The 11,384-nt window shown below is 40.8% G+C and overlaps 1 protein-coding gene across 1 annotated transcript in view; it reads left to right on the top strand.

The window, feature by feature from the left end:
- Positions 1–6,461, top strand: part of gna12a (guanine nucleotide binding protein (G protein) alpha 12a) — a 22,265-nt gene extending 15,804 nt beyond the window's left edge. The window contains exons 3-6 of the mRNA XM_020614298.1: positions 1,002–1,052; positions 1,142–1,342; positions 1,617–1,823; positions 3,095–6,461. Of these exons, the coding sequence (XP_020469954.1) occupies positions 1,002–1,052; positions 1,142–1,342; positions 1,617–1,823; positions 3,095–3,256 (621 nt within the window). The 3' untranslated portion in view covers positions 3,257–6,461. The remainder of the gene's footprint in view (positions 1–1,001; positions 1,053–1,141; positions 1,343–1,616; positions 1,824–3,094) is intronic.
- Positions 6,462–11,384: the final 4,923 nt, after the last annotated feature.

Genomic DNA, 11,384 nt, shown 5'->3' with positions numbered 1-11,384 from the left:
AATAGATCCAAATTTAAACTATTGTCAAGAATCATAAATGGAAAGAAGAATTTTTAAAGTTGTTTAAGTCAATTTGTTTCGTTTTAAACAGGGTCTTTATGTTCTGTGCACAGTGTGTATTTTGTTACAAACTGACACTGTGGTTTTCTAAGTTCTAGTCCATTTACTACAAATTATATATACTTGACACCACAGCAAACCATTTTGCAAATCATGCTGCTGTGCCTTTGAAAACTGCATGTATGTTTCCCTCTGCTCCAGGCTCCCATCAGTTTCCATTCATTTCCAAACAGTATAAAAATCAATTAGGAGGCTAGTAAAACTTTTTTTTTTAGCTGTGTAATCATTTACAGTGAGATCAGCCTGCACTTAAACCACATTACTACTCAACTATGAATGAATGTAGAATGGACGTTTGCTGTGTGGATAATATACAGTCATGGCCAAAAATATCGGCACCTCTGCATTTGTGTCATTTGTGATGCACCGCTTCTCCCACAAACCTGTTGCAATCACAGATTCTTTGGCATTCTCATGTTTATTTCTTTTGTTTGCACTGGAACAACAGAAGAAAGCAGAGAGAAAAGTCAAATCTGATTGATATTTGACAGAAATGCGGGGATGCCAGTAATTTTGGCCATCACTGTAACTCAGGTTTGGAGAGTTAGCCAATCGATTTTCCTACAATACGGAAATGAAGTAAACTACTGATGATATTAGAACTTTTCTGCTAAAAACAGCTGCCTCTTATGAAGCTTCCGGATGCAACAGGGATACAACTCATGTGTCACATGCTTTCTGCTCTTTGTTGCATTGTATTATTAAGTCAGTAACCACAGCATGCCAGCTCATATGAAACAGGAATTAAATAAGAAATTAAACTGTTCTTAAATCAGATTAAGTGCTTTAACTTGTGTCTTTTATGTTTGTTAATGTTTACTGAGAACACTCCGTGTGATTGTGCGGCTGTAAAGGATTTTTTTTCCTCTTACAATCTACAGAGTGAGTCAGTCAAATACTTCCTGGATAACTTGGATCGTATTGGACAACTGGTGAGCAACACTGAGAAGTTAAATCCTGAGTTCATTCTTGGTTTCTTCACCTCTTTTATCTTAAAAAATGTTTTTCTCTCTTTTGTCAGAACTATATCCCAAGCAAGCAGGACATTTTGTTCGCAAGGAAGGCGACAAAGGGCATCGTCGAGCACGACTTTGTCATCAAGAAGATTCCATTCAAGATGGTGGATGTCGGAGGGCAGAGGTCTCAGAGGCAGAAGTGGTTTCAGTGTTTTGACGGGATTACATCGATACTCTTCATGGTGTCATCGTCTGAGTACGACCAGGTACCATTCAAAGACACACATTTCTGGTTATGTAACACTGATATGGAGATGTTTTAGACATTCTGGTCATTGTTCTCTTGACTTGAAAATTACAAAATGGGCAAGAAGCAACAACATTTGAGAATTACACAAAGCTCTGTTTGTTGTTGGCTGAGAAAACTTGGTGGTCATGGCTCCAGTTCAAATCAATGGTCACAAGATAATTCTTAATTGCTCCAAAGATAAAACCTAAAAAAACATAACATATGGTGTGTGTGTCTCTGTGCGATTCCAGGTCTTGATGGAGGATCGAAGGACAAACCGCTTGGTAGAGAGTATGAACATCTTCGAGACGATTGTCAACAACAAGCTCTTCCTCAACGTGTCCATCATCCTTTTCCTCAACAAAACAGACCTACTGGTGGAAAAGATTCGCACGGTGGACATCCGCAAAAACTTTCCTGAGTTCAGAGGAGACTCACGTAGGCTGCAGGACGTACAGGTGCATGCACACACATGGGTTTTAATGTGGTCAGTTGTTTTGTCACTGATCCTTATTTTCCTCCTACTGTACATGAACCCAGTATGCTTTCATCCGCCCACACACATATATTATGCAAATTAGCATGTACAGTTTACACACTCAAACACACACAGGCTCTCAGTCAGTGGTCACAAGGAACCATTATCAATTGGGTTTGTAACCTCAAAAATACAAATCAGGTTCAAAGTAGAAAAATGTGGCAGTGTGGAGCCTATAGCTCACAGCAAGCCAATTAAATACAGGACACCAGGGCAATGACCAAATTCAACACAGGTGTGCAGCAGACCGGACCCAAAAGGCTGTAAACTCTCAGGGCATTTTCAAACCTGTATTTCATTTGCAGGACTCTGAATCAGTGGACCACTTTGTAGACTTGGTTCATTGTCCCTTTCCTTCAGTTTATTTTCACAGAGAAATATCCAAGTTTGGTCATAGCTCTGGTAACTATCTGGGTAGTACACTGTACCAAACAAAACTACAGTCCCAACAGCATGGCAAATGGACTTTGAGAAATTGTCCCGAAAAAACAATACTGCTAAACACTTTGCAGAGATGAGGTGCAGGCCACAGTCACTGAGCTCAAACTTGTGAAGAACTCCTTGTTTTAGAGGTGTGACTTTTGACAGATATAACCATATATATAACGCACATGTCGAAAAGCATACTAGTAGCACTAACACTGTTGCTTTCAGCTGAACAGATGTGCTTTTGCTCATTCGGCACATTTACGACATGATTCAGACTCAAAGTTGTTCATAATGTACAACATGTTAATGATTATGGTCATGGATTACGTTTCCTGTGAGCAACATTAAAATTTAAAATCTCCAGTCGGTGTCTCAACCCCTCAAGCTGCCTCTTCCCTTTTACACAGAAGCAAAGGTGTAACAGTTGTACCACTTTTACTACCTCTCATGGCAGAATAAAGGGGGGTCAGCACTGAGCACCTCATCCTGGCTTGATATCGTTTACGTATACACAGTGGTGGCAAACTGGCACAATAACCCTGCCTTGTACAGGCGGTGTAAAAGGAGCTTTAGTTGCACATATATATGGCCAAGAAACCTGCCTTCTCCAGGAGCAGTCTAGCTAAAGAAATCCAGTTTCTCTAGTCCTCCACCTTGACTTGTTTTAGACCATGTTTCTTGTATGATATGACATTTAAGAAATCAGGTTATTGGACAAAGGCATTTGAAAGGCATTCTTCAGTGTTGCTCTGCTCCTTGCAGGAGTTTCTGGTGCAGTCATTCAGCCGTAAGAGGAGAAACCGGGGGAAGCCGCTTTTCCACCACTTCACCACTGCAGTGGACACAGAAAATATCCGCTTTGTCTTCCATGCCGTCAAGGACACCATCCTGCAGGAAAACCTCAAAGATATCATGCTGCAGTGACCTTCACGCTGTAGATGACGACTTCTCTGACTGTAAACTGTGAAACCAGCCGTGAATTTATGCCTTGAAGGCTGCTGCAAAGGCCTGCTTTGTTCTGACACTACAGCCCATGAGCGCATATTAAACACTGACCTGTGGAGCAGTCGGTTGGTCCACAGAGTGGATCTAACTGAACTCTGAGCCCGTGGAGCCATGAAGTGACTCTGACACTGTTGGCCTGTGCCAGCCCCTGTGGAAAATGTGAGGGTCAGCAAGGACAAGGCCCTGCATTTAACCTGTAAAAATGTGTGTATGTTAGAAAGACACCGCCTTCTGATTCTTGTAGCACTCAAGTGTTCATACCTTAATATACAGGTAAAACAAAAAAAGTATAAAAAAAAAATGTAGAGAAAAGCACTAACTACATGACATAAGCACTGAAAGTGTTTTTTCTCAGATGTATATATGACTGACAGCCATGTCACTAAACCAAGTCAGACTGCTGTCGGTGGAAATGTGGCCGAAACAAGCTGCGTGAGCGAAAAGCAGGAGGGGAAAGAGGAAATAAGGAATATGGAAGTAAGAAAGTTTAGAAGAAGCTGAAGAAGGCCTTGTACTAATGCACACGTGACAGAGAGAGAGAGGGGTGAGGGCCGCACTGGTCATACGCTGTGTTAATATGATAAGGTTGCACAAGTGTTCCTGTCAGTGAACTTTAACAAAGGAAAGAGATGAATCTTATCTCATGCTCCCTGATTACTCCTGCACTGTCTTTATTTCTTTCAGTTCTCCTTCACTGGTTGTTTACTCATCAGATAAGGGATGAACAGCTGCAGATAACAAGCGGGATAACTCTCCTCTCAGCACAATAGACAGATTGTGCATCTCCTCCCTCTCCAGCAGAAACAGTAGACAGGCAAATTAGAGACTCTTCTTGGTTTAAAGAAATACACGCACATAGAGAACAACACAGCTCCTGGTCCTGCATGAATTATGGTTCATCTGTCTCTGTGCCTTTCAGTTGTTTCCTACCAACTTCCCAGTAGATACACCACTAGCCTAGCCTTAACCTGAGTCAGATTATAAGTATTCTCTTTACAAGAAGTCTTTGGGATACAGTTGCAGTGCTTGTTCTTGGTCTTTTGTCCTGTAAATGATTAAGGGAATGGCAAAAAATGACAGGGTTAGGGTTGACTCCAACTGTCAATAACCTTATTCCCATGTTTCTGGCAATCATGTTGGACTTGTGCGGCAGCCGAGGTGGGAAGCCTTACCCGCACACAAAACATCAAAACGATAATGTGTGACCATATGATCGTAACATATCATTTTAAAACCATGGGGGGAAACTATAAAAGTTTGATAGGATCTCTTTAACCCATGGTTAGGTCTAATGCCAAATGATATGTTGATCAACTGATTGGCTTATGGGCGGCACAGCTGCGTAGTCGTTAGCGCTGTCGCCTCACACCAACAAGGTTCCAGATTAGGTTGACCGGTGACTCTAACTTGCCCCTAGGCGTAAGTGTGAGTGTACGTGGTTGTTTGTCTACATGTCAGCCCTGTGATATACGTGATGTACCCCGCCTCTCGCCCAGTGTCAGCTGTGATGTTCAGGAATAAGCGTCAAGATAATGGATGATTGGCTTATTTGACAATCATTCTTTTCTCATTAATCAAAAAAACACTGCAGCCTCTCAGATGTGGTGATTTGCTGTTTTCTCTGAATGACATTATTGTAAATGAAATGTGTCTGAATGTCAGACTGTTAGTCAGGTAATGTTTGGGCTCTGGGCCACTGTGTTCACTAGTTCCTGACATTTTAAAGCTGCACTTGTCAATATATTTGTATTAACAGAAGAAGAAACGACTGCAGTCACTTGTAGTGATAAACCCACTGTGAACTATCACTTTCCTCAGTTCCCCTCAGCTCCACAGAACACTGGGTGTCTTTCAGCTCATTGTCTTGGTTTAACGGCCCATAACTTTACTTTTTTGGTTCACTCATAGTCCTGTTTTCAGCCATTTTCAGCTAAAAAGCTTGAAAAACCACCAGCACTGCCCAGCAACAAACAGCAGACAAAGTTAGCGACTAGCTGGTGGACATAGGGCGTGGCGTTTCTGTCAGGAGCCGGTGGAGATCCAAATAGAGCTGACGGAACTGTGAATATTTGACTAGCGTCCATAAGGTGACGAGAAACATGACTCCAAGTGAATGTTGCTCAACGTCTACTTAATATGTAAATACCTGCTTGATAAGACGTTTGCCAAGTCAACATTATGAGGTGAAACTATATTAATGCTATGTTTACAGATTGCTGTTATGCAGCCAAGTGCAAAAGAAACAATTTAATGGAGGCTTAAAGACCAAACAATAACCAACACATCAACTGCTCATACAAATAATCACTAGTTGCATCCCTAATTGGGTGTATTTCATCAGTATGAGTTAACTGGTAAGGTAGCATGAAGCAGAAGTACTGTGGCTATGGGTACTTCCAGTTTAATGTACTGTGCGCACTGACTGAGAATGACAGTTAACCTGTTCAGCGTTCACATGTTTGAGGTGTCCTTTTGTGTCTGTATTTTCAAAGTGTGTGTGAATTTGAACCCAGATACTTCTGAAAATCAGTTCAGAATGTGTGAAATGAAAATGCTGATTTGATTCCCAACATTTGCATGACATGCAGCAGCAGGACACATCTGGGCTGCTACTCCCACCCTGACTATTAGGTCCAAATGGCCTCGAGGGGAATGAGGCTACTCATGAGCACTCCCAATGCCTTACTATAATACTGTATTAAACTGTGTAATTTTTATGTGATGTTAATACATGCATGTTAATATCTCCTGTACATAGAATACTGTACGTATTTGACTGACACTGTGTATACCTTACAGTACACCACTAACAGTACCACTGTAACTGTAATGTTGTTGTAACATTTGTCATTAACTAACCTACCTTTTACACTCACACATGTTTGTTGTAAGTCTGCACTGGATGTGTCTGGGAGAAGACGGCCAGAAAGCAAAATGTCTGAAAAGGAAAAAAAAAAAAAAAGCCAATGAAGCAAATAAACAGGCATCAGACTTTGAAAGGCGAGCAGGATGGAAGCAGAGAATGAACAGAGGGAGGTGCTCTGCTGTTGTTTTTGTTTCCCAGTGCCCTGGCTCTGTGCTCTGTGGTGAAATACATTGCCTTCTGCTGACATGCTGTTTCTTTATTTTCTCTGTGTGGGCATCTGCATGTATTTGATTGTGTGTATGGCCAAGCAAGTGGTGAAGACCTCCTGAGTGAGAAAATGAAAAGAGGTAGAAAGATTAGCAGAGAGGGCGAAGTGAAAGAGTAAATGCTCCGAGTTCATGAAAGAGAGAACAAAATAGAAAAAATCGAATCTTTTTTTTTTTTATAAATGTCCTGGAGCAGTGTAGTCAGTATCTATGAACACAAGCAAAGCCAAAAAGCAGAGAGAGTTGAGGCTCCTGATGATAAATGTCTAAAATAAATAAATGTCTCTTGTTCCGCACAATGTAATAATGAAGCTCGCCAGCTTCAGCCATCACACTGCTGGGTGTAAAAGTAAAGCTGAAGCCGGGGAGTAGGTCTGTTACCCAGCAGAGTCGGACCTTTGCTTTGGCTTTTCATCGGAGCAGCTCTGATACATAACAGACCGCAAGTCTCAGGAGAGAGGGAGGGAGCCCAGAAACAACGAGACCAGAGTTTAAGCGTTGTTTTAGAAAGCACTGGTTAACATAGATATATTTACACAGGAAGTGAGTAGAATATAATTTAAGGTCTACACACACACACACACACACTGCACAAACACGTGACAGTCCACAGGATATCTGTAACCAAAAGAGACAAAAATGACCCTGTGAATGGGTAGGCGCGGAGTGGGGGAGGGGCAGACAAAGGGAGGAAGAGGGTATACAAGAAAAAGTAAGAGGACAGAGAGAGGGAGGAGGGGGGAGGAGGTCATGTTTCCTCTGTTGAGCCCACTTCCTGTCCTGAGCTCAAAATGGAGAGACTAGGAACGACATCCCTCCCTCTCCCACACACACATTCAGAGAGAGAAACCCAAAACCACCTCCTGCTCTATACTACAGAGGAGATGAGAGGAAAAATATATCCCCAATGGTCTCTGAAGTATAGGGAAGTCGTCATTTGAGGAGGCAGAGAGGCGCAGGACAGTCTGTCCTCAAGTCGCCGTGCAACATGCATGTGTTATGTGTGGCCTATAATATTGTATGTGTGTTAAATTATGGTCACTACTAACACTAATGTTGAATATTAGTCTGGCAGACTTAAATAAAAGCACATTAATGACAGGACAACAATGAATTGCCTCTACTCACGGTTAATGTCTAACTTGGATTATTCATCTGTGCCATAAACCTCTGTTGTTGTTCAAAAACAATTAAAACACATCAGTGACATGTCTCCTCACTGCGCTGCCTGGCATGTTTCTTCATGACAAAACACCAGACCAGCATGTTTGTTAAAATTGTTACCACAAATGTTCCGAACAGCCATAACATTTTATAGCGTCTAACGTCTGCAGTTGTGTAATCCTTATTAATGCTAGCACCCTTTTAACAGAGCATAAGGAAACAAATTAACAAAGTTGTTACTGTTTGTCCCTGTACTCAAATAACTGGCAATTATTTTATAGTGGGTTCCAGTGCTGGGTTTTGTATCTGGATGGATGAACCAGCAAGTTACAGAACAGTTTTCCTGCCTGTCAGGGTTTGTGAAGTACATGTCTCTCTATCAGCTGACCCTTGGTCAAGTCCAAACTGACAAGTCCCAAACCACTTTCTGTCTCTTTTCCTTGATTATCTTTAAATCTTCACTCATTGCAGCTTCTTTATGTTTCCATGTCTCCTTTGCTGTATCCTTCTCCTTCTCCTGTCTCCTCTCCAGTTAAATCAAGATTAAGTGACAATAAATAAATTTCCATAACTAAGCTGAAAACTCTTTGTGCTCTTTCATTAGACAAATCTGATTCACTCTCGTGCAGTGTTTACTGTACGTCTGTGGCTTCAGTGTGAAGGGGGTGTCGGTTTTAAATCACAGCGTAGCACGAGTGGGTGGTGAGTTGTCAGTTGCTTTGTCATAACAGGACTCAGTGGTGCCAAGATGGGGGATGTGATGTTCCAGTGCAAATCAAAACAAGTGATCCCAGTATACAGCCTTGAATCTGGTGCACACGGGCCCTGGACTTTGACAGAGTGTTCACATGAATCCTTTGCACCCAGACATAACAACATCAAAATCTTCTCTCTGTGTAATTCACTCCATTTATAGTAAAGCAGTGCAAAGTTGTGAAATGCAGACTTCCCAATTTTAGTATTTTCCAAGGGGTGACTAATAATGAGGCAGTGTTTGCAAGAGATCTTTATAAATAAAAAAGATAAAATGCAGCTCTCTTCTTCTTGCCAGTGAGGAGCAGGCTTCTTTTTCATGTAGTAGCCTACATAGTGATGAGTATATTTATCTTCTGTCATGAAGTACTGTGCACAATGATGCAGTCCATCAAGTTGTTTCAAGATAGAGTGAGCCATAAGAATAATATTTCTATGGTCGACTACAGTGACTGCACAATCACCCTGCTGTTCGTATTTCACCAACCCAGCGTGGTAACCACCCAGCAAATACTAATGACACCCCAGCACCCCACCCTTACAAAATGCCATACTAACACCTTAGTAACCAATTAAGAAAATAACACATTTTCTAGTGTTATATTTCTAGGTGACAAATTAAAGATAAAACCTGAATAAATGAGTTGTCCCTTCCAGGATGACAGTGCCTCCATCCACAGGAAATGAGGGGTCACTGAGTGGTTTGCTGAGAATGAAAATGATGTGAATCATGCTGTGGCCTTCACAGTCACCAAAGGGGGGAATATCTTATTTTGTTCATCCCTCCAGTAGAGTTCAGAGGTGTGTAGAATTTATGCCAAGGCACCTTGAAAATGTTATAGTGGCACGTGGTGGCCCAGCATCTTACCAAACATCTCACATTGATTTTTCCTTTGTCACCCATCTGTATGGTCGCTATAATTATGCATTAAATAAATTAGAAATATGACTGAAACCAGTATACAGCTGCGGGTGTGAAAGGGTGTGTAGTCTTTTCAGCCGCATGTGTGTGAGTAAATTTGCTCCCATGACTCTGGTAAAGCTAATGTTTCCTGCGGCTATTTTGATTGAACCTACAGCTGAACTCTGATATTTAATAATGAGCTAAGCGCTCACCCTGTTTCTGCTTCTACTATACACACACACACACACAGACACACACAGACACACACAGACACACATGGCTGCTGAATCACTCGGTGAAATATAAACAACTAGTGGTTCATTAGCTGATGATTTGCCCATGACACATCACTGGTCCCCAGACCTTCACGTCATTAATTCTCTTCTGTTTTAGTTCACACTGACAGTTGAATTCACTCAGTGATGCCTGGTGTCTTATCTGCTCTGCAGGATGTGTTTTCTGTTTTGGGGCAGAGCCTTGAAGGCAGATTGTTTGTTAATCAGGGAAGATAAGCACAACAGATAAACACATGGATAAATAATGACAACAGTAACGTGTGCACACATACAGTAGCCTTACACCTCATACAACCATTAAATTAAACATCTGGAAACAGTTTATTACTCAGTTATTACCTTCATTTGTCTCTAATCACCATTTCATTTCCGTTCTTTACCAGGAAAGGTAGTTTGGATGTACAAGGTCTCCTTCTGCTGGTACGAAAGCAGCAGTGCAACAGTTTTCTCTATTGTGGTGCAACTGTGATTTTAGGCTCTCCTCTTTAGCTTATCTGGCTGCTAAAAAAAGGAGCTAACAGCTTAGTCTTTGGCAGGCGCTGATCATTGTAAGTTCTTAGGCATAGTAAAGAGTTTCACTCACAAATGCACATAAATATCACATTCGCAAAAAGGCCTCATAAGGCATTGAGCTGCAAAATATACAGTTTACAGTTGTACAACCAAACAGTAAGGATATGTTTTCTTAGGATGAACTAATTGTGTTGTAAACATATGAGGACAGGATCAAATTTAAATAAAATAAAACTGCCTATCTAGTAGGCTGTTCTGGTAACAAAAAAGAAGTGATTTCTGTGCTTTAGAATAGAACAAAACACTGGCTTTTGTCTCCCCAGTTTCTCCCTTGACATGTTTTCCTGGAAAAAAATAGCCGTGTGGTTTTATACTTTTCCCAGACTTGTTGTTAAAAAGACTTCGACGTCTGTTTAATTGCTTGTAAAGTAGCCTATGTTCCAAATAAGAGAAAGGGTTCAGATGTCTGTCTGCTGTTACATGCAGCTTCTTAAACCTGGAGAGTTGTGTTAAAGCTCTTAAAAACAGGATCAGATTTCAAATGTCAGGCCTCAAATGTCTGAGGATGTGCCATTAAGAAATGCATCATTCACTCAGCAAGTTACACAGAGACAACTGTTCTTTTCAGGTTCAAAACATAAATGTCTCCTAGATGGGAAAATATTCTAAATATTAAGTATGTGGGACGTTGACAATTATTCTGTTGGTCTGTTTTGTTTTGCCAGGCTGGTAGAGAGCATGTCTCCATTTATGTCAAATATTCTTGAAGTAAATAAGCAACAGTGCAAGTTAAGGTTTGATGAATAAAATGCTATTTTAATATTATAAAGTTGTAAAAACTATGTTTTATCAATATATAATATTTTATGTTCTATGTTGAGGAATGAATTGGATAAACTGAATTTGGTTTATGAGTCAAATACTTTCAAGTATTTTAAATCATCTTTACTTCAAGTAGGCTGTTTAATGAATCTACCGCAAATATATGGTAAATTATTTAGTAACATAATAGATTATAAATATGCAGATAATCTATTCAAATAAAAACACATGACTCATTCCCTGCTTTAATAAATTGCTCTTTTTAGTGCAGGCCAACAGTTATTTTTATACGAGTTTGTGAATTATTAACATTAGCAAACTAATCTGCTGGTGGACCATGAGGTGCGATGTCGTGGCCACTTCTGGGTGCAGCTGTGAAGTAGCTTTAACAATAGCTATCACACCAGGAAATGTACATGTAGGCCACGGCTCCTATTAGTTTACTCTGTTTAGCTGTTAGCTC

Source organism: Monopterus albus, unplaced genomic scaffold (genome assembly GCF_001952655.1).
Source record: "Monopterus albus unplaced genomic scaffold, M_albus_1.0 scaffold144.1, whole genome shotgun sequence".
NCBI classification, from domain to species: domain Eukaryota; kingdom Metazoa; phylum Chordata; class Actinopteri; order Synbranchiformes; family Synbranchidae; genus Monopterus; species Monopterus albus.
This window is presented reverse-complemented; position numbering and strand designations above follow the sequence as displayed.